We start from the raw sequence: 24,034 nt of genomic DNA, 5'->3' as shown, positions 1-24,034 counted from the left end.
ATCTATTATTTTTTTAATTTGAGGACACTGACTGTTGTATACTGTAAATACTCCACATGTAGGATGTGATCTCAACCATTTGCAGAGTTCCGGTTTATTTACCACATTACTGCTTCAGGCTCAAAATCAATCCAGTGTTAGAGTTGACCTTGGTGGGCCAAGGTACAGTACATAAGATCCTTGAACAGCACTAACAATCTTGCTACCAGCAGCAAAGCGCGTACCAATAGAGCCACGCGGCAGCGCTATTAATAAACCTTGTAGTGTTGCACAAATACTGCAAGGTGTTCCCCTGTGTGACCCTTTCCTGTGCTTTCCCAAAAGCCAGTTACACTCACAGGCCAAATAATAGTACACAACACTCCTGCCAAGGTGTGTGTTAGTTATTCTTTTTACTAACATCTTGTGGTTGACATTTCCTGATGCTACAGTTTTCACGAGTGAGGCCCTTGAGGTTTTAAAGTGTCTCTTCTTGTTTGTACGGAGTTGTTGTTGGATGTGTTTTCACAGCTGTGCTTGTCTCACCACAGTGCAGAATCCTCAGCTGCGTCACATTTGATCCCACATCTCAGTGACCGTAGCAAGACTCACGAAACTTACTTTGTTGTGACTAGTTAGTTTGATGACGTGTGTGTGTGTGTCCCTGTCTCACACACACACACACACACACACACACACACACACAGTACTGTGCAAAAGTTTTAGGCAGGTATGAAAAAATGCTGTAAACTAAGAATGCTTTCAAAAATTGAAGTGTTAATAGTTTATTTTCATCAATTAACCAAATGCAGTGAATGAACAGAAGAGAAATCTAAATCAAATCGATATTTGGTGTGACCACCCTTTGCCTTCAAGACAGCATCAATTCTTCTAGGTACACTTGCACAAAGTTTTTGAAGGAACTCGGCTGGTAGGTTGTTCCAAACATCTTGGAGAACTAACCACAGATCTTCTGTGGATGTAGGCTTCCTCAAATCCTTCTGTCTCTTCATGTTATCCCAGACAGACTCGATGATGCTGAGATCAGGGCTCTGTGGGGGCCATGCCATCACTTCCAGGACTTCTTGTTCTTCTTTACGCTGAAGATAGTTGTTAATGACCTTGGCTGTATGTTTGGGGTCGTTGTCCTGCTGCAGAATAAATTTGGGGCCAATCATACGCCTCCCTGATGGTATTGCATGATGGATAAGTATCTGCCTGTATTTCTCAGCATTGAGGACACCATTAATCCTGACCAAATCTCCAACTCCATTTGCAGAAATGCAGCCCCAAACTTGCTTCACTGTTGCCTGCAGACACTCATTATTGTACCGCTCTACAGCCTTCCGGCGAACAACCTGCCTTATGCTACAGCCAAATATTTCAAATTTTGACTCATCAGTCCAGAGCACCTGCTGTCATTTTTCTGCACCCCAGTTCCTATGTTTTCGTGCATAGTTGAGTTGCTTGGCCTTGTTTCTATGTCGGAGGTATGGCTTTTTGGCTGCAACTCTTCCATGAAGACCACTTCTGGCCTGACTTCTCCGGACAGTAGATGGGTGTACCTGAGTCCCACTGGTTTCTGCCAGTTCTGAGCTGATGGCACTGCTGGACATCTTCCGATTTCGAAGGGAAATAAGCTTGATGTGTTTTTCAACTGCTGCACTAAGTTTCCTTGGCCGACCACTGCGTCTACGATCCTCAACGTTCCCTGACTTTTTGCAAGTGTACCTATAAGAATTGATGCTGGTTTGAAGGCAAAGGGTAGTAACACCAAATATTGATGTGATTTAGATGTTTTTTTGGTCGCTCACTTTGCATTTTGTAAATTGATAAAAATAATCATTATTTATATTTTTGAAAGTTTACAGCATTTTTTCCACACTTGCCTAAGACTTTTGCACAGGTGTGTGTGTGTGTGTATGTATATATATATATATATATATATATATACATCTCTCTCTCTCTCTCTCCTTTTTGTGGGTTATTCTTCAGATGCAGATCCCAGTGCCAGTCAGACGAATTCGGAGGAGAGGTTGAATCACGAGGCCCAGGAGCTAGAGAAACGATTGAGCATGCTCTCTCACAGGAGCAGCACAGGTATAGCATGTTACTGTACTGCTGTGCTCAGATTTAAAGTAGAAAAAAAAAGGTGAAACTGCAGCTTAAAGTTTGCCCATTTTACAAATCTTCCTCCTCTGAATGTGTATCTTTCATTATATAACTACAGCAAAGCACCCATAATTATTCTTTTCCTGCAGTGATGATGATCCCTCTTCACCACCTAATGGTATAAATGATACATTGGCTTTTAATAATGCTGCACTTAGATTTAAATCAAGTTTGCAGGTTGACATTTCTCTCACAGGTGATTTATTGTTTCTATTATGTGGTGTGGTGGAAGAAAAACAGGCATAATGATATTATGATGCTTTTAATGTTGTGTTCTTTAATGTTTTCTTCAAAGCTGTTGATTAAATTCATTAAAGTCTCATTAATGTTGTCTTTGTTGGCAGTCTCGTCCTCGTACAGCCAGTCTGCTGGGGGAGACGACCACAGCATATCCGGTTCCTCCGACACATCAGACACCAGCCAGTCAGACTGCAGTATTGGCAGCCGCGTAGCCATTTGGACTGAGCCGTCCTCCAACCCATCTGAAAACATCAGCCATGTGGGAGCTAAAGCGGCATTTCAGAGCTTTGAGAAGCTTTCCGTCAACCAGGGAGGTGGAAACCGGCCTGCTGTCAAGCCCCCTCGACAGCTTCAGGAGATCGGCCGTCAGAGCTCGTCTGACAGCGGCATCGCCACTGGCAGCCATTCCTCTTACACTGGGAGTTTCTCCTCCTACACAGGCAGCCTGGATATCACCCATGGGGAGGACTTTGGGTCTGTTTTCAGCTTGCCTCCTCACTTGGCTCAAGACCTGAGCCCTTGTATTTGCACCACTGTCCCTGGACATGAATACCAAGTACCGACATCACTTAGGTATCTCTACGACAGCCCCAGGAGTCTGTTACAGGAGGGAAGTGAGGGTGTCAAAGACAATGAACCCTCCACCCCAACTAAGGACACACCTGCCTCTTCAGGCTTCACAACAGACTCCGCGAAGGGGGAGAAAATCAGCGCCATGACCTCTGATGCTCACTCAGAAACTACTGAAAGACAGTCAGTGAGTGAACACTTACAAGGCCCCTCAGAGAAGAGTAAGAAAACCAAGGTGCCGCCCTCAAGTGAACACCCAGACTCCTGTCACATCTGCAGCTCTCTCACATCTGTCTCCAAAACCATTGTGACAATCTGCTCAGTTTGTGGTGGATTTAAGGTAAGTAGAAAAATATCTTTGTCAGAAACAGACCGAACTGGGTTAAGCTCAGATATACTGTAAGTGCAGTTCTATTCTTGTTGGCCATCTGTTTGCCTCAAAACTTCAACCTAAACTTCAACCTAAAAAAAGGCATCCTCCGTGTATGCAGATGAAGTGTCTCCTGAGCGTTCTCTGTTGTATAACGCCCTGTCATACAGTAGCAGCTTGTGTGAGCAGGCCTCATCATCACGGTATCATCTGTTCTGTAGTTTGCTGTCAATTTGACCTTTGCTGTACCGTGCAGGGTGGCGCTCTGCGTAAGACAACCAACAGTCCATCTGTCTAACAAGTTAGCATTACAGCAGCCAATTGAGGATGACACTGTCATTGTATCCAGCAGGTTTACCTTGTGGGTGACTTGCAGTTCTTCTCTTTTCACTCATTTACCTCCTATTTGAATTGAGTGTTTTCTTTTTTATGAGAAGTACATGTAAACTTTTGAAGATTCAATAATTTATTACCATATTAACTGCAGTTGATTTTGGAATTTGTTTCGGTGCTCTCAACAAGGACAAAACATATGATAACATAGTACACAGAAAACACACTGCCACAATTATGATAGACAATACAATAAATGCAATAGTGCAACCAAAGGGCTCATGTCCTTATAGTGACAAGAAGAAAAATAAGCTTCTAGTAAAAACTTCTCAATATGAGATAGAATATGCATAGAGCTTTTTTCCTTGGCTTGGCAATCATGGAGTAGGTAGTGATTTTTTTCTTCAGTTGGATTCATCTTTGTTTAATGATTACAATTATACCAATCACAATTTACCAAAAGCCCAAGTTTACATATTCAAATCGATTGTGTTGTCCAGCCAACAATCCAAAACCCAAAGATATCTAGTTAAATATTATTATAATTAAATCATAGATGTCTGAGAAAATAAGCACATATTTACATTTGTGTTGCTGGAACCAGAGAATGTTTGGCGTTTTGCTTAAAAAATGACTTAATCCACGAGCAAAACAGTTGACGCTTACATTTTCTTACAGTTAACTATTCCATGAACTGACTAATTGTTTCAGCTTTACTTAGTTTTCTCCGTTGTTGAGTTTTAAGTTGCTGTAAGTGAAGAAAGACATGGTGTGATCAGTTTTTGCCCTTTTGATTTGGATATGGATCCTGCTTGGCTGTGATAGTCTTATATACACCAGTTTTATTCTCATGATTTCTTCTTCATGTCTGTGATGATTCTCAGTAGAAACCTGCAGCATATTATCAAATATGTTATTGCACTCTTTAAGGCTGAGCTCGAACTATAATTTAAATTTCTTGGGAAATCCCTATCATTTGAACATCCAGATGCAAGCTCAGTAAAAAGCCTGGTCTCTCCATGTCAGGTTTTTTGAATACTCTTAACATATAGCTCCACCTGCTGGTAGTGCATTTAGGTAGAACGCAAATTGCATTTGATTACCTGAACAAAATGTTCTCTTTCTCTTTGTTTCCCTTCAGTCAGTCCTCAGTAAACTAAACAAGAGAGTTTATTGGCCACAAGTGTGTGTGTGTGTGTGTGTGTGTGTGTGTGTGTGTGTGTGTGTGTGTGTGTGTGTGTGTGTTTATCACCCTCTGCCTGAGCAACACAATCCACCCATGTAGTGTTTATTGGCTCACAGTTAAAGGGCCAGTTCAAAAGAGAACATCAAACCATAACTAAATATGTGCCTCTTCACATTTTGGAGTATTTCAATGCATTAAGATAGTTTTTATCAGAATGAATTGTGCTATAATTGCAGTCACACTGTTGTGAACAGATTTCAAAAGGTTCAGTCTGGCTGGTTTGACAAGTGAGGAGTATGGAATAAATAAATAATAAAAACAAGAAAAGTCAAGTGTGCCATATGCTCTGTGTGATGGATGCCATGGACATGGATTCCTCACAACTTTGAAATATACATTTATTGAAGTTATAAAACCTAAACAGTCCACTGTGGTGAGCGTTAAAAGGATAAGTCTGGCGATATTTTATATTTTTGTTGTCAACAAATCTTATGAAAAGACAATGAATTGATCTTAATACTGAATTGATCTTAATACTAACTAGTTTTGCATGTGTAGCCAAAGCCTGATATTTCTTGTTCCTCTGTGCCTTAGAGTGCCATTGTTGTAACTGTATTTTATTTTTGGTCAATTCCATACATTATACTGTCCTGCTGCTGTAAAAATACTCACTCGGTTAAAAAAAACCTGCAGCTGAAAGTAGTCCCCAACAAATGCACTTTTTCCTCCTGTTTGTGTAAAATTTGCTCAACACCCCAGCTTTTCAAGGAAATGATGTAGTCTTTAAAAATAAAAAAGAAGTATATATTTGTGACCCATCTTCAGTGGAAACCCTTAGGCTTCTGACTGAAAAACAAAGTCAGGAAGTATTGAGAGACGGATTAACGCACTGTTGGTTTTCATCTTTTATGGGATTGTTGGCAATTAAAAAAAAAAAAAAAAATACAGATCATTGCCAGCCTTTTCCTTTTGAAATGCCTCATATTTTGAAACCAGGCAAAGAATATGTTGTTGCTTATTCATCTAATTAAGCCAGTTTGCATTAAGAAAATAATTTGTGTAATCTTCTATTTCATCTCACAGGGGACACAGTACATCCCTGCAAGTGGTGCAGTGATCCCTGCCATACCAGGTAAGTGTAATCAGTTGAAATATTGTATGCACACTGCATGCATTGATTCTTGCATTGATGCATGTTTAAGAGAAAAACATTCATAATTTGCTGTAGCAGCCACAGCATGCTGATTTGATTTGGGACAAAAATCAAAGTGTGTTGAAGGTTTCTTTTTGCCTCCAGAACAACATATTTTCAATCCATCAGATCAAAGTGTTGACAAGTCACCATGCAGACCCTGCATTGCCATTGAATACAATATTGCCGTAAAAAACATTCTGGCGAAACCCTGTGCCTCTCCTGGCTCTGGGAGCATTGACAGCTCAGAGAAGCCAACAGTGAGGACAAGTGAGAATTCACCGCTGCCAAAAAAAGGAAGAGAGAAATTATCCAGTCTCTTAGCTGATTTGTTAGGCTTTCCAAGCGCAGATAGGCAGCCAGAGGCCAAGACTAAGAGACTGAACCTGTATGAGTCAATGAGCCCTAGATTTGGAAATGAGCTCAAATCTCCAGCAACAGGCACCTGTGTACCAATACAGGATTTACAGCAAGACAGAAGATCTGCCATTTATGAAAACTGTTTGAAGTGTCAAGGGGAGCACTGCCACCCTCCTCCACGGGTCGTACCCGCTGAAATATACAGGAACATTTCCACTTTACACACCTTTCCAACTGGGCTGAACCTGAAGAACAGCCAAGAAAAGGAAGTAGATTCTAATGAGGAACTGCTCTATCAAGCTCCCAGTGATGGATCACAGAGCGTGGACGGCCAGTGTCATTATGAGGAGATGGATGGTTGGACAGGGACCGGTGAAGGTAAGAGGCCTCTTCTCCAGTTTCCTCTTCAACTCACAACAAAGCTTCTACGATTCCTTTGGTGTCCTTTTCCTCTTCAGTCCTTGGACATGGATCTTTCTCTTTGTTTCCATCCTGTTGTTCTTGCTCTGAATAAAAAAAGCACACTTTCTTCCTGGCTTCTTCTATTTAATCAACCGCTTGTTTTCTCTGTGTACTCTGTGGTGTTTCCTTGTGTGTTAAACATAGAGGGGATTGAAGTTGTGTACCACTTTATTTCCCTGTCAAAGGGTTTATAAGTTGTAAGTAATACTTTATTCATGGTTAAGAAATCCTTTACTGATGACTTCTAAAAGAGTTTTAAGCCAGTTTTTGGGTTGCCAGGTTGTGAATAACGTATTTGCCTTAAAATTACTTAACATTTTAAAAGGGCTTACTAACAATAGTTAGTTATTGTTAGTTATAGTTAGTAACAATTTATTAAGCATTTATTTGATGACAAACATTATTACAACAGCCAACAGCATTATTACTAAATTTAAAGGATTAACACCAGCCATAGGATGTTTTTTCTGCAAACCTGGTACCCTTAAACATTTTATTAATGGCATAACTGAACTATGAATCATTAGTAAAGTAGTTATTTAGTAGCCACTAATAACGTATCTGTTACAACTTGGGGTGCCTTACTTGAAAGTGGCACCAAAGACAGTAAATTGGCCAAAATTCTGTTTTATTTTTGTTTTTAAGGATTACTTTAATTTGTAATTGGGAGAAAATAAACTGTTAAAAAAAATTGTTAGCACCCTCTAGTGGACAAACTGTGTAATGGTGACACTGTTTATGAAGTGCCTTAAACATACAGTATCTTTAGAATTTCTGTTCTAAAATGGTGTTTTTTGTCTTTTTGCCTGATGTACAGTCAGTTGGCAGTTTATTAGTTACACCTAGCTAAAATGAATGTCGTCCAATTCAACAATTTGAAAGTTGGAGCGATAAATCTGCCTATACCAGCTGATATTCGCTTAATACAGATCTTTATCTTTATACATGTCGACCAAGTAACAAGAAATTGCAGTGCATGTTGCTGTCACATAGTTTGTAAGGAATTGAAATTAAAAATCCACAACGAGTCGGGCTATATCGGCAACACCAATATATCTGTAATAAGCTAAATTGTCTGTTAATATCATCAATGCTAGTGTATAAGTCTGGCTCTGATAGAAAGCCTTTCTACAATATAAAACTGAAAGAATCCGCGATAACGGTGTTCAGTGCTTAGGTTGGGTTGCACATTTGCCGAGGACACTAAACTCTGTCTGCTGCATGTTGAACCTCTTTGTGATGTCTGTCCCTTGCACGTTATCAATCCAGCTCTTATTTCCAGTACAAGCAATGCTATTTCCCCCTGTGTAATAGTTAGTAGTATTGTGAGATGATGAATCAGTCCGCTGTTATTTGTTCCCTCCACTGGATCTGGACAAATTCATACATTTATACCCAGAGAGCACCGTGTCTGATTTGATTCACAAAATGGATTAAAGAAGCACAATGTGGGATTATTATTTACATCATGGCTATTGGCACTAGAAACTGCAGTTTAATTTCTTATAATTAAAACACCATATTTTTCTCTCCCAACAGACAAACGGTCTCATAGTAAAGAGGAAAGACGCAGAGCTGATCCTGCTTATGAGATCATGGAGAGTCGGGCGCCGGAGAGGAACCCTGAGGTAGGCCAATCCAAAACATTCTAATCTGCTTTATGCTATCATCCGTTTACACATTTTAACTGCGTAACTCATTGTGCTCTGAGTTCAGCTAAACATTTTGTCTGATAACCTGGTAATACCTATTGCTTGAGTATTATCTGAAATTGAACAATCAGTATTTCATAGTTTTTAACTTGTCTAGTTAGTTATCCGGTAAGCAGTTGTCTAGATTGTCTCAGTGATGTTCTGAAATCATAACATTAACTTACTTAATGGGCAGTCTCTTATGCTTTGAGCTTTAATGTGAGTGTGTGTGTGTGTGTGATTGTGTGCATTGTTCTCTGAGGTGTTTGTTTAGCGAAAAGGAAGAAAGGTCCTGCAGCAGTAGATTTGTTGCACAGCTTTGTATTAGACTGCATTAGTTTTAACTAGGTGTATACGTAAACTGGCAACTGAGTATGTATCACGATTAATTGACACGTTTACCTCCATAATGAAAAATGAAACCGTCAGTACATATTTCCTTTCTTGCTTTGGCAAGTTTTGAACTGGAACATGGGCCTACCGGTTGAATCGGTCCTTGATTGTTGTAGCTCCGTTTTTAAATGGATAATTTGATATTTTCTGAAATGTAATTATTCACTTTCTTTCCAAGCGTTAGATGAGAAGTTGATACCACTCTCATGCACGTAACTTCTTTTAAAACCATAAAATGATTGTTTTTAAATTACTGTTTGTTTATGAGTGGCATCCATCTGTTTATGAGTGGCATCAATCTCCTCATCTATCTTATGGAAAGAAAGTGAATAAGTATTGAACAACATATGTGGAATACAGATAATTTATTTATACAAAATTGCCAGTTATCAGTTTATTGTCCAGCCTTGCATCACAGGACGGGATGCTGTAGAACATTCATTTAATCTCTCTCCTGTCCTGATATGGAACATGAATATTTAAAAAAAAGAACACGGCTGGAAGATGCACCAATAAACAGTAATCAGCGGATTCCCATTACAGATATGCCCTTTTATGTACTAGTGTCATTCATTCTCAGCATGATGATGGTCCCGTCAAGGAATCCCTCTTAGTGTGCACAGTGGCCTCTCAATGAGACTGAAAGCAAAATGGCTGCACTCCACCTCCAATTTTACTCCACAATAGCTGTGCTTACAGTGGCTGTCTGGAATCGGAGATTACATGGCTGCAATTCAATAGGCATGGATCCATAACGATGAGGTGTTGCAGACAGTGTTTCGACATGTAAGATGCAGCCCTGAGCTCTCAGTAAATCCTTAATATCGGCCTCTGTCTCTACATACTCCTGCTGTGTCCACAGAGCTGTTGAGGAGAAAGACATAGTCACACTTCTTATGTAATAAACGTATAGTCGCGTACTGCATATTCTAATCAGCAGTGCTTACTGTCTGTGTCTTGCAGGCAGAAGAAAAAAGCAAGTACGCACTGATGGGCAGTTCTGGTCAGCAGAGGTTCCTTCAAGAGACTGAAGGTGAGTAACCATGACATCAAGTGATGAGCATAACCAGGTTGTTTTTCTCATCCAAGCCAGTTAAACAAATGCAGGTTGTTGGTTCTGTAGCTGCACAAATAAATGGAACATTTTCAGGTTTCTTATAATAACCAGGACCCACTTCTAAAAAGTGAATTAAATATGAGTCATGCACCTGAATAAGCAATGCTATAAACACATCACCTGTTGCTTGGTGTGCATGAAAAAATAAATTAAATGAGGCTCATTCAGTGTCTGAAATAGCAGATTGACACAAGGTATTGCATCCACAGGAGCGATGTTAGGAACAGACACGTACTCCACACATGTTTGCTTGACTTTATTCAGGGTAATGGACTGTGACGTTGGCAGGAAGTTGTTTTCATAAAGACATACATAGCATGTTGTGCTGCATATAGACTCATAATATCTGGAGCTCTTCATACGTTCAAACTTAGCCTTGTATAAGAGAAGGGGAGAATTACACATCACTAAATTAAAAGCAGATTGCCCCATACAAACAAGTTGTTTCTAAATATTTACACCTAGTTACTGCCAGGTGTAACTGCTGCGGAGCTAACTTACTAATATATAACCCGTTAAGATTGAAGAGTGAAATGTATTATGGTTGACAGATCTTACCAGACGCTTGATCAAAATGCTGTTTTATAATTATGTAAAATGAAACTTCACAAAAATGACACAATCCACCCTAACCTATAAAACGTTAAGTGTAATTATATTTTTCCTACTCCTTCTAAACTGCATGAATACTACGAACATAACCCGCTGTTTCACTGCCTGCCCAGCTGTACAAACGGCCCGCGGCTTGCGTGAAAATAGACCTGGTGCGTATCTTCAGCGGAGCAGAAAGCTGCTTACCGCACGCTTCTTGGACCGCGCGGAATATAAAGCATTGACTTGAACGGCTGCGGCGCCTCCGGAATGCAGCGCAGACGCGCCCGGTGGAAAATGGGGGTTAAAGAATGTTTTAAGACAGAATATTTTTTTGATCCCATTGGGCGGAAAAATCTTTTAGAATTGTTTTTTTTCTTTCTTTTTTTTAAAGGTCGGCAGGGATTTTTCTTGCTATCTTACTTTGTTTTACAAATCTGTAAATTTACGATAATGAGAGTACATCAGAGGGACAGACTGGGGCTAAATAGTGGAATTAGTTTAAATTGTGTTAATGTATGTAATGCAAACCTGTAAAGCACATACAGGAATGAGTCACATACATTATTCGTGTTGCCATTAATGTAATTTAGAATAAAGGACTGCATTTTATGTAATGCCATAAACATGAGTTACATAAGAACCAATTGCGTCACGAGAAAACACACAGATGTCTAAACAAACAGAGTGAAGTGGCGTGTGACAGGATACCTGCCCTGATGGTGAGGTGAAAGGGACCGTTGACAGGAGACGTTTGGCAACTTCAGCATTCCACACGCAGAAACATGCCTTCATTCTAATGCACACCTGCTCTAGGAGGTCCCAGCAGCTGTCACACTGTGGCACCAAACCCATCAGTCATGTACCAACACACACATGGCTGGGCTCCTCATGTCATCTTCCCCATCATCCTGCCTCAGCAGGCAGTTAATGGACGGTGAGGTGCAGGAGGCGGCCAAATCCAGAGGCTCAGGTTTACGTGAGGATGCAGGCTCGATGGCAGCTGAAATGAGTGAAAGATTTTCGTGGGATGTTATAGTGGTTTGGTAACACTTTCATGAAACAGTGCAGTTAGCAGCAACGATGGATTTTGGTTCCATATTGAGACATCTCTTCAGGATGAAGGTTTTTAGTGGGATATTTCCCTGTGGCATTACTATAACTACTATGCTTGATGTCACTAAAACAGCAATTTTGCAGATTCATTGTATGTCACTTTGACAGTTTGTGACCAAGAGTGTATTGGACCCATTTTGGGTTTGTACAAGATCAGTTTTGAGGTATGCCAGATTTTTCAGTAAATCCCTGCTGAAGGTTATTAGAGAGAGATGTTGGTCCAACTGTATGGTCATTTTGTCCACCCCATTTAATGTGGCTAGGCTAAATAACAGAAACACCAGTCTTTATAATGCAATACAGCTTAGCAGCAGGAGCTAAATGAGTTGAATCAACACCTCTCTAAAACAGTTTCAACACAAACTGAACATTCTAGCCTTCATTAAGGTAGGATTAATTGCAGGACTGTTGTATTAGACGCCATTACTTTGAGCTAGGTGTACCTAATAAACTGACGACTGAGTGTAGGACCACCATTTGTACTGACGACCAAAGATGTCACCATGTTTCTCGAAGTGTAAATGGGCCTTTAGTCTCAGTTGCATGGTTCAGTCTGGTAGTTTCCTCACTTGTTGCGGTGTACCGAGTAGCTCTTGTATGTATATATCGTCTAATTTGATCAGCGTTTGGGAATTGGGTAACACTCACCAACCACTGCAGAGACCCTGGCAGTGGTATCTTTGGCTTGGTTATGCGATTTGATGACCACAATTTCTGGTGGGAAGCCAGAGAGGGAGCATGGCTTTTGTCTCTACACCAGTGTCTCCTGCTGACTGGCCTGGGATAGTATTGTCCCGGTAAAGTCCTCTTTGACCGGTAAAACTGGGGAGAAAGAGGGAAAAAATTGTACGTGAGAAATTTATCTCTTAAGTCACAACTCCTTTGGGTTCAGTCAGACATGCTTTCACCTCCACCTTAATGTCTGCCTGCTGGAATAACGTGAAAAGCAGCTAGAACTGGTCCGCGTTTCCCCTCAAAGTGCGTTCCGGTCACTACGCTCAGCCAGGTATTGTCTCCAACATCTCCCCTAGAGGTTTCGCAGAGTGTTATGGAAAAGTCCCTCAGCCTTGGAGCTGTGGGCAAACCCACTGTTGTAATGGCAGCCATTATAAACCACCACATTTCTGCGAGGGCTGCTTGGTGTCTGATCAATTAGGGATCAGGCCTCTTAGACGTTGCCAAAGGCTGCACCCACCAAGACTCTGCTGGCGTCTAATGGCTTCTCGCTGATTGTACGAGTGTCCCCTGGGGTTGATTTTTCGGAGCTGCTGGTAATTGCCGCTGCCTGCTGCCATTTGGGAACAGTCAATAGCAGGGGAAATCTTACTTGTGCCCAAATGTTACGCATTACACAGCCTCTTAACAAAATGTACAGCGCTGTATCTACATGATAGTGTAATAACACAGCTGTAGCAATACTGATACATATGAAGCTATTACACAAAAAAAAATTTTACGCAACATTTCATAGTTTCACAATATGATTCTGACACAAGACAGTGAGTTATTTACGTTTAGTTGTATAGTCTTCTAGAGATAGCCTCATTAGTGTTTTGAGCAGTAAATGCCCTCAGCTGAACTGCTTCCTGGTGTTGTACACCGACTGCTGCTGGGATTATTTTACACACAAATCAAGTTAAACGATCAGTTTTCTGTGATCTAGATATTCTCTTTAATCTTCAAACATATGCAGTCTTGCAGTAACTGACAAATTTCAGCAGTGTTTATGTTGCTACACTATACATGGTGTTTGTTTTGGTAGGAAGTGGTAGGGCTCAAGAGGAGTATCTTAGTATATTGGTTAATGACTGTTCATTTGGCACTGATAGGCACTGTATGGGGTAGTGTAGCCTCACACCCATGAATAAGTGAGTTAGTGTGAAATTGTTAATAAGCTACATTTATTAATCGGTATTTTTTTCTTTCTCCATAAACACACAATCTTGACTGACTGGTTGGGCTCTAGTTGTTCATCCATTAATAGGACAAGTAGTAGCTTGGTGATTTGTAACTGTAGTGGCAAGCAGCAATGAAATGATTAGTCAAGGAGTTAGAAAATGAATCTGCAACTAATTATACTGCAAGCTAAAATGCTTATCTTTTGGTTTGTTGTAGGACATCTTTGTTAACTGCTGGAAGAGCTCAGAGCTGTGAGATGATGATGATGATGATGATTTTGAATGCATGATTCTCAAGAACAGTCTGAATGTAGATGAACTCATTTTAGCAGTGTGTCCGTTTATTTGGTTTTCCTTTATCTCAGTGCAGGACAAATTGAGTACATCTTGCTTTCCATTACTAGTCTCTTTTCATTGTGAGAACAGAATAATTCAGGTTATGCATATTTCTAAAATATCTGTGAGTGTACTCTCCTCCTGTTTTTGAAGGTTGTAGCTATCTTTGCTGGTCTCACAGAACTTAAAATAGGACACATTTTATGCGGTTGTTCTGAAACTATCAGTAATACACTGAGCTAAACAGCATCGACTCTGCACCTCTTTATCATGAGTGGCTTTTAGGTTTATGACGGGTAAAGCAGACAGGGCTTCCTGTTTTCACTGGAAACCATCTATCAAGCACAATGGATGCACTTTAGGCAACACTGTGGCAATACTTTGTGTGTTTTGACAGGAAAAGCTTTTTGGTTGAAATGGGTTGAGGTGACATTTCTTGTTAGCTTTACTTGAAACCTATTTTCTGCTGACTGCATGATTTGATCAGTTGCATAGATTCTTGAAGCATGAGCTGTTTTTACTCTTAAAGCAACACGAGAGAACTTTTCCCGCTTCGGTCCCCCTACAGGTTGGAAGAGGAATTGTCCATTACATTACATTATGAGAGTTTGCCAGATCGGGTAGCGGATCTGTAGTTCGAATGAACTGGACAATGTAATGTAATGGACAGTTCCGCTTCCAACCTGTAGGGGGACAGAAGCGGGAAAGTTCTCTAGTGTTGCTTTAATACAATACTGATTGTGTTCAGCTCAAAGTTAGGCTGTAGTCAGGTTGCCATTAAACAGCTTTTTTGGTTGTTGGTACATTTGTCTTATTGTCCAATTGCACAAATACTTTTTAAAAGTGTTTTACCAAGTTTAAATGGAGAAATCGGCCAATGATTTGTACCTCTGTTGGTGTGGTGAATATTGGGAAGCAAACAGTTTGTGGATTTTGTGTTAATGGCAAGGTTGTTCTTTTGAAAATACTTTTAAAAGTTTGTTTTTTTATGTGAATCAAATTAGGCTGCCAACTTAGTTTTGTGGGTGCTCCTATTTGGGTTTTAGTTAAAAAATAAAACTTGGTTAAGCAATAATTTGATAAAGAAAAACATGAAATTTGGGTCTGTAAATTCACCAGAATTTTTTTCACATGCTCAATGAATTGGATATTGAGCGCTGATAGTAGAATTAAAATGGCAATAGGTTACGGTTTTACTGACTCATAGTCATTACTTAAAATGACCATAATGCATCCTATAATTTATCCCAGGGGCCTATCAACTAATTATGTAGAATTAGCCTCTGGAGGTAATGGCAATTGGGTCGAGTACACTGTGTGCCAGTGTAGCTGCTGATCCCAGATCTACTGCTGTGCTTTACTGTTGAGAAGAATATAGTGACGTTAATGCACATCTGTCATTTAAATGACTCTAATTAACATTAGGCTGTTGATAAGGACCGTTTCCTCAAGAGTTACTAACCCTGGAGGGGGAAATCTTCTGGCTTTTGATGAAGGTTATAATGACAGTGTTAAAATAACACCAGCCATATCATTGATGATTTCATTATTATCTTTTGAGGTCATAATGACAAAAAAACAAATCCCCTCCTTTCAAATAAGTGTTAGAGTAAGGCTGGTGTTATTTTATCTTTAACAACAAATGTATCCTACTTTGTATTGTCTATGTAGCCACAGCCTGGTAGAAGTTATTCTTCTGCCTTTGTTGTCTAAAAACTTAGAAACATGAAGAGCCACACTGACGCAATACAGTGACATATTGTTTGTTACAATGAACACAGCCAATCCCTCAGCAAAAGACTGTAAAATTACTGGCTATATAAATAGTCATCCAAATGCAACCGCATGCCTCTTTTCTGCATCTAAAATGTTTTTCGGATGACAAAGGAGTTTTTTGGCAGTATAATCAGTCTGTGGCTATAAAGTATGTACAGTGGCACTCATAAGTTTATGAACCCATGCTAAAGTTGACTAAAAAGAGGAATAAAAAAAAAAAAAAATCATCTTTTGGAAATTGATCTTAATGCCTTAATTTAAAAAATGAGGAAAAATTTAATTAAAACAACATTTAAGGACACCACTTTTCTTTGTTAAATGAATAATGCATTGTAAATAAATAAATGTTCTTCCTTAAAATACAGGGGGCATAAGTAAGTACACCCCTATGTTAAATTCCCATAGAGGCAGACAGATTTTTATTTTTAAAGGCCAGTTATTTCATGGATCCAGGATACTATGCATCCTGATAAAGTTCCCTTGGCCTTTGGAATTAAAATATCCCCACATCATCACATACCCTTCACCATACCTAGAGATTGGCATGGGGTACTTTCCATAAAATGATCTCTCAATGCAAATCAAACCAGCTATTAGGCTAACTGAAATAAAACCATGCCAATCTCTAGGTATGGTGAAGGGTATGTGATGATCAATTTCCAAAAGATGATTTTTTTTATTCCTCTTTTTAGTCAACTTTAGCATGGGTTCATAAACTTATGAGTGCCACTGTATATAGAAGATGAACTACTTTTTGGTCTCTTCTGGGATTCTTTTGATAAAAGTGTTCACACCTTTAAAAGAAGCAAATGACACAAACAAACAAAACTGGTCGAGCTTAATTAACACGTTGCTTTTGTATTGACAGGGGCAGTTTTCGTTTTCCCCCCAGAGGCTCCGCTTCCTGAAAGGCCTCGCAGTGAAGGTGTGACGTATGTGAATATTCCTGTTAGTCCCACATCCAAGAAGCAGCTGAACTACATGGAGCTGGAGTTGCAGGAGCCAGGTCCGGGCCCCCGAGGGACTGTCACACACCCCCCTCCTCAGAGTAAGGCATGCATAACGTTTAACAAGTAAAAGTTCTGATTTACAAACGGCTTCTCTCTAAAGCAATACTGACTGGTTTTTACCTCATTCAGACAGCCGCCATGTTGAATATTCAGGGTGGCAAAATCCACTGTTACTGTCGTGCAACAAGACGCATCAGATAATCTTTGTCACTTTAAAGATTCACTACTGAAACTCAGAAAAAACTCAGGTAGTGTAGGCACAAGTACAGCACTAGAGGGTAGTTGTTATATTACAGTAGTGTCAATGACATTGCATTTATCCTGTTTTAACTGATAATATTCTGCCATATTTTATATACTTGAGCAGACACACAAAAGTCCTTTGCTATTATTAGAAACATTATTAAATCCTACTATTAATGCACTGTCCGACTGTATAAATCGGTGCATTCATGTACTAAAGCACTGCCCAAATAGACATGCTGTAAATGCCAATTATCATCATCATAAGTTTGAAAATCATGAATGCGTTTTCAGATCCAGTCAATTTTCATTTATTTATATAGTCCAAAATCACACATCCCATCAGAAAATCATGAAAGATTCATTTCTGATGAGGATGTTTATTGGATTAGATGTAAGCTGGGGTTTTTTTTAATGCAAAGGTTTGAATTCAAAAGAAAACCCAGTCTTGCCCTTATGTTCTCATCTTTGTTCACACAGTGTACAAGGTTTTCTCATTTGTGCTCATGTTTCTGATCTATGCATCTGTGTGGAAAAGCTATAGTTAAACAAAATGTTCAAATCCTGCAGACAGATGTGAAAGAGCCAACTTAAAACTAATCAGGATATCAATGTCAAGTGAAGATGAAATGTCGCTCTAGATAACACGATTGTTCTGTAATTTTAATTTCACTTGGTCAGAGTTAACGATTGAGCGTATTTCATGTCTCACTGAAAGACAGCTGAGTCCTTGTCATCGGAGACGCCCTAGTGAGCTGTAATTGACAGACAAGTCAGCTATCCGCGTCATTGCCCTCAGGAATACGAAGGCCGCTCAGGCTCTGACATGAAAGAGGTTAACATCTGATAGCAACAATACAGTTAATATTCCGGCGTGCGGCCTCATTAATCTGTCACTTATCTCGCCACTGAAAGAGGTCAAAGGGCATTCAGATCACAGCTGTGAATTCACTGGCTCAAATGGGATTCTCCTCCAGGGACTATTGATGTGTTGTTAGGAGCTAGTTGTGATTTCCTCAATTTTATGAGACTGTATCCTGAATCCAAAACCCCAAAACATTCAGTTTACTATTATAGAAGACTGCTAAAGCAAATATTCACAACTGAGATGCTAGAACCTGTGATTTTTTTTATTTCGTATTACTAAAAACAAGTAACTGATTATCCACATGAAGAATAAGATTAATTCAACATTTTGGAAAAATGCTTATTTGCTTCGTTCATGAAGATTACATGTGAAAATTAATACCGTTTTCATGTCTCTATGCTAAATATGACGCTTCAGCCAATTCGCTTAGCATAAAGACACGGGGAAACCGCTAAAGCGCCCGCCCTTTCCACACCGTTTCCTGTGACTGCTTCTCAGATGGTTCTGTGTAACAAAACCATCTGGTGCGTCAGGTTACTACAATGCAGCAGACTTTTTTTATGTCCCTTTGTTACATACAGGAGGTTGTTAGGCTTGAGTTTGTGGTAGAGAGGCAGTGATTAATGAATACATAGTTTTATAATATTGCTCTATGATGGAGCCAGATTTGCTTTCATTGAAAAAAATATACCTATACTTTTCTGTCAATCCACTAATCGTTTCAGCTCTATTTGCTACCAAAAGCGGCTGGCTTTGCTGTAACAAGCCAAAGTGTTGAATATCAAAATATTAGTTAGTTATATGACTTACCTCAGGTTAAAAGAAGGTCTGTTTTTGCGTTTTGACAGGAAAGAGCTCCACCAAGTACGCCCAGATCGACATCACTGCCACAGAGACGGCCCACAAAGTCGGCACCCAGCATGCCCTGGGTCGGCAGGAGGGCCTGCACACTCTGGAGCTGAGAAGAAAGGGGACGCTACACTGATTTCTTCATCTGTAAACTACATAAAACTCTGAAGTTAGAAGGAAACGTCTCTCTGAAGGAGTTTTCAGTCACTTCATCCAGTCTACACATAAACAAATCCCAGAAAATGTTGTCTACCCCAATGTCCATTTCAGACTTGCTTCTGTAATCACAAAGCCACTTGAAAATGGAGCCTCCTCAGAAAGGTTTTGCACAGGATCAGGAGCAACATTTCAGACTTGGTCATCTCATTAAATGGCATTATGTCAGTGCCGGAGCCTCAGGCTAACTTGGAGGAAGATATGCCAGTCCTGAGCTGAGTCACTGGCCCCGATAAACCCCCAGAGCAGAGGCATTTTACAGCCCACTCAGACCATCCCTAATAATAAATGCTGTTTTTGTCCTTGTTTGGGAGAACGAGGCAGGAGAGGAAGCAGACATGTTTATTCTCACAAGGAGTTCACACATTTATTTCTCAGCAAAAACCACATCAGTAATTCCACATGTAGTTGCACAAAACTCACTTTTTAGCATATTCATATTTGGGGAACTTCCTATCCAGTCTTACTCAGAATGCTGCAAATTTCAGGCTCAATGTTTAAAATAAATTGTAGAAATAAGAACAGTATAATCAGTGCTTCTGCATAATACTTCCACATTGTGCATGGTGACTTTTTTGCCTGGGTGTAACTAATGGATTGGTGTTTATCATGTGAACAGAATCTCAATGCTGCTATTGTTTTATTGCTTTACGGTTCATATAAAATAGGATTTACTCTGAAAAGTCCTCATAAATAATGCAACAATCACTCTGCAACAACAAATGTATCCCAGAACTGACTGCCTGGCACTCATTGCCATCGTTTGTCGAAGTTTTCTTTTTTTACTCACTAAAGTGGTTAAAATACTTTTATTATTGTGTGTACACATAAGCATTTTTATTAAAACTGCAATTTTGGAAAAAAGTATTTAGTATGCCTTTTGTAGAGCTATTTAAGGAGCCCATTTTAGTCAATATATTGTTTTAGTCTCATACTTTACTGAATTACACTTTTGATATCTGTAAATAAATTTTTTCCATTTAGGTGATGTGGATTGATATAAAATATACATGTAAAGACTATGTAGGTACAGGAAAGATGTATGGAAAGAATTAACGGACAGTGCCTACTTCCTGAGGCGCTAATTTTTCTTGTCATAATATTTTCTTGTAAATTATTTAACTACTGCTTTGATGTGCACGTTAAGTTTTTCTAGAGCTACAGTAGATCATATATAGGACTTTCCCCCCATGTACAGTTGTAAACCAGTTTGGTATAATATTACATAAAGCAGCCTTACAATTGTTTTGTTTGTTTTCATTTAACACTAAGCATTTTAATGTAGACTGATGTACAGTATGAAGGCAATTAGCACTGATCACATTATCCAAATATATAAAACATTTTGAACCTTTGACCTATGGAGTATGTCACTCTGCCATTATAGATTTGTAAAGTGTAAAAAAATTACAAAAAAAGTTATAGTATGATGATGCCATAAGAAATATCATAAAAAGTGAAAGTATGCCATGAGAAATATAACAAGTCATAGTATACCATAAAACATGTATGTCATAAAAATATTTTTAAAAAGTCTAGCTCTTTTCTTATTTTCAGCTTTAATTTGACTCTGAGCAACTGCATCTGAAAAATTTCCCTGAGGGCATCAATAAAGTATTCTGATTCTGATGCCATAAGAAATATAAAAACAGTCGAGGTATGCCATAAAAAATGTCAAAAAAGTTGAAGTATAGTATGCCATGAAAAAAGTCACAAAAACGTGTATATAGTATGTCGAAATACTCAAAAAAGTCATAGTATAGTATGTCGAAAAAATGCACAAAAAACGTCATATTATAGTATGTCGAAAAAAATGCACAAAAACATAGTATAGTATGTCAAAAAGTCATAAAAACATCATAGTATAGTATGTCAAAAAAGTCAAAAACGTCACAGTATAGTAAATCGAAAAAATTACATAAAAACGTCATAGTAGAATATGTCAAAAAAAAAGTCATAGTATAGTATTTCTAAAAAAGTAACAAAAACGTCATAGTATAGTATAGCAAAAAAAGTCAGTGTGTATGTCTAAAAAAAGTCACTAATACGTCATAGTATGTCGAAAAAAAGTAATCGTATAGTATGTCGAAAAACTCATAAAAAAGTCATAGTATAGTATGTCGAAAATAGTCACAAAATGTCATAGTATAGTATGTTGAAAAAAGTCATAGTATAGCATGTTGAAAAAGGCACAAAAAGGTCATAGTATAGTATGTCGAAAATAGTCACAAAAACGTCATACTATAGTATGTCTAAATAATCATAAAAAGTCATAGTATAGTATGTCATAAAAAATGCCATAAAAAGTCATTTTAGTAAGTCATAAAAAATTACATAAAAAAGCCATAGTATAATACGTCATTAAAACATAAAAATGTTATAGTATAGTTTGCCATAACAAATGTCATAAAAAAGTCATAAAAAAGCCATAGTATAGTATGTCCTCAAAATGTTATAAAATCATAGTATAGTACGTCACAAAATTAAAAACAAAAGTCATATAGTATAATATGTCGAAAAAAGGCACAAAAACGTCATTGTATGTCGAATAAAGTCACAAAAACATTATAGTATAATATACTGTGTTCCAAATTATTATGCAAATGATATTTTACGCGGATTTTCCTAAATAGTTGATGCAAATGTCAGTATAATTTTCAAGTCACCAACCGTTAGAGTTATAAGTCGAATTTCATTGAACAAACCACCCAATGAAAACAGTATTTTTTTCAAAAATAAAAAACTCAAAATGCACTGTTCCAAATTATTATGCACAACAGAGTTTCAAAACATTTTATAGGTTGTAAAGAACTGACAATGGTCATTTGCTGAATTTGCAGCATTAGGAGGTCATATTTACTGAACTCAAAAGCTATTTCAATCAAACACATCTTAACAAAAAACGTCACAGTATATGTGGTGAAAAAAGTCATGGTATATGTCGAAACAAAAATGACAAAAACGTCATAGTATGTCAAAAAACTCATAAAAAAGTAATAGTATAGTATGTCAAAAAAAGTCATAGTATAGTATGTCGAAAAAAGGCACAAAAACATCATAGTATAGTATGTCGAAAAAAGTCATAGTATTGTATGTCGAAAAAATGCACAAAAAACGTTATAGTCTAGTTTGTTAAAAAAAGTCACAGTATAGTATGTCAAAGAATGTATAAAAACGTCATGTATAGTATGTTGAAAAAAAGTCATGGTATAGTATTTTTTTTGAAGTCACAAAAACATCATAGTATAATATGTCAAAAAAAGGCATACTACTATAGTATGTAATAAAAAAATGTCATAAAAAAGTCATAGTAGGATGTCATAAAATATTACATAAAAAAGGCCCAAACACTTCATAGTATAGTATGGCGAAAAAAAGTCATAGTATAGTTTGTCTAAAAAAGGCCCAAAAACGTCATACTATAGTATGTCGAAAAAAGTCATAAAAAAGTCATAGTATGTCGAAAAAGTCATAGTATAATATGTAAAAAACAGTTACAAAAACGTCATAGTATAGTATGTTGAAAAAAAGTCATTGTATAGTATGTCGAAAAACTCATTAAAAAGTCATAGTATAGTATGTCGAAAAAAGGCACAAAAATGTCATAGTATGTCGAAAAAAGTCACAAAAACATCATAGCATAGTATGTCGAAAAACTCAAAAAAGTCATAGTATAGTATGTCGAAAATAGTCACAAAAACGTCATAGTATAGTATGTCGTAAAACTCCAAAAAAGTCATAGTATAGTATGTCAAAAAAGTCATAGTACAGTATGTCAAAAAAAGGCACAAAAACGTCATAGTATATTATGTCAAAAAATAGTCATCGTATAGTATGTCGAAAAAAGTAATAAAAAAGTCATAGTACAGTATGTCAAAAAAAGGCACAAAAACGTCATAGTATATTATGTCAAAAAAAAGTCATCGTATAGTATGTCGAAAAAAGTAATAAAAAAGTCGCTGTATAGTATGTCGAAAAAGTCCCCGTATAGTATGTCGGAAAAATGCACAAAAAAGGTCATAGTATAGTATGTTGAAAAACTCATAAAAAAGTCATAGTAGAATATGTAAAACAAAATACATAGAAAAAACATAGTATAGTATATCGAAAAAAGTCATAGTATAGTATCTCGAAAAAAAGTCATAGTATACTATGTCTAAAAAAAGTCACAAAAAAGTCACAGTATAGTATGTCGAAAACAGTTAGAAAAACTTCATAGTACAGTATGTCGAAAAAAGTCACGAAAATGTCATGTATAGTATGTCATAAACTAAAAAAGTCATAGTATAGTATGTCCAAAAAGTCATAAAAACGTCATAGTATAGTATGTCGAAGTGTCATAAAAAAGTCATAGTAGAATATGTCGAAAATAGTCACAAAAGCGTCATAGTATAGTATGTCGTAAAACTCAAAAAAGTCATAGTATAGTATGTTGAAAAAATGCACAAAAACTTCATAGTATAGTATGTTGTAAAACTCAAAAAAGTCATAGTATAGTATGTCAAAAAAGTCATAGTACAGTATGTCAAAAAAAGGCATAAAAACGTCATAGTATATTATGTCGAAAAAAGTCATAGTACAGTATGTCGAAAAAATGCACAAAAAACGTCACAGTATAGTGTGTTGAAAAAAGTCATAGTATAGTATGTCAAAAAAGTCATAAAAACGTCATAGTATAGTATGTCGAAAAAGTCATAAAAAACTCATAGTAGAATATGTCAAAAAAAGTCATAGTATAGTATGTCAAAAAAGTCACAAAAATGTCATAGTACAGTATGTCAAAAAAAGTCATAGTATAGTATGTCGAAAAAGTCATAAAAACGCCATAGTATAGTATGTCCAAAATGTCAAAAAAGTCATAGTATAGTATGTCAAAAAAGTCATAAAGACGTCATAGTACAGTATGTCGAAAAAAAGTCATGAAAATGTCATAGTATGGTGAAAAAAGACAGTATAGTATGTCTAAAAAAGTAACAAAAACGTCATAGTATAGTATGGCAAACAAATCATAGTATAGTATGTCTAAAAAAGTCACATAAATGTCATAGTATAGTATTTCTAAAAAA

At 37.6% G+C, this 24,034-nt stretch overlaps 1 protein-coding gene and 1 long non-coding RNA gene across 5 annotated transcripts in view; one reads left to right on the top strand and one right to left on the bottom strand.

The window, feature by feature from the left end:
- The window catches only part of LOC116049021 (protein Dok-7-like), a 35,206-nt gene extending 14,958 nt beyond the window's left edge, over positions 1 to 20,248 (top strand). The window contains exons 6-13 of one of the 4 annotated variants that reach the window (XM_035994149.1): positions 1,975 to 2,079; positions 2,496 to 3,301; positions 5,934 to 5,982; positions 6,148 to 6,780; positions 8,404 to 8,492; positions 9,912 to 9,981; positions 16,651 to 16,830; positions 18,752 to 20,248. In XM_035994149.1, the coding sequence (XP_035850042.1) occupies positions 1,975 to 2,079; positions 2,496 to 3,301; positions 5,934 to 5,982; positions 6,148 to 6,780; positions 8,404 to 8,492; positions 9,912 to 9,981; positions 16,651 to 16,830; positions 18,752 to 18,888 (2,069 nt within the window). In that variant the 3' untranslated portion in view covers positions 18,889 to 20,248. Of the gene's footprint in view, positions 1 to 1,974; positions 2,080 to 2,495; positions 3,302 to 5,933; positions 5,983 to 6,129; positions 6,781 to 8,403; positions 8,493 to 9,911; positions 9,982 to 16,650; positions 16,831 to 18,751 lie in introns of all 4 variants that reach the window. The other 3 variants (XM_035994148.1, XM_035994150.1, XM_035994151.1) reach the window with 3 other exon arrangements.
- On the bottom strand, positions 10,891 to 16,965 carry LOC116049066. The gene is made up of 3 exons (XR_004104807.2): positions 16,913 to 16,965; positions 12,421 to 12,594; positions 10,891 to 11,659 (listed from the first exon to the last, which is right to left on the bottom strand). It is a non-coding gene; the product is annotated as an uncharacterized LOC116049066 (long non-coding RNA).
- Positions 20,249 to 24,034: the final 3,786 nt, after the last annotated feature.

The sequence above is a fragment of the Sander lucioperca genome, chromosome 17 (assembly GCF_008315115.2).
Source record: "Sander lucioperca isolate FBNREF2018 chromosome 17, SLUC_FBN_1.2, whole genome shotgun sequence".
NCBI classification, from domain to species: Eukaryota; Metazoa; Chordata; class Actinopteri; order Perciformes; family Percidae; genus Sander; species Sander lucioperca.
This window is presented reverse-complemented; position numbering and strand designations above follow the sequence as displayed.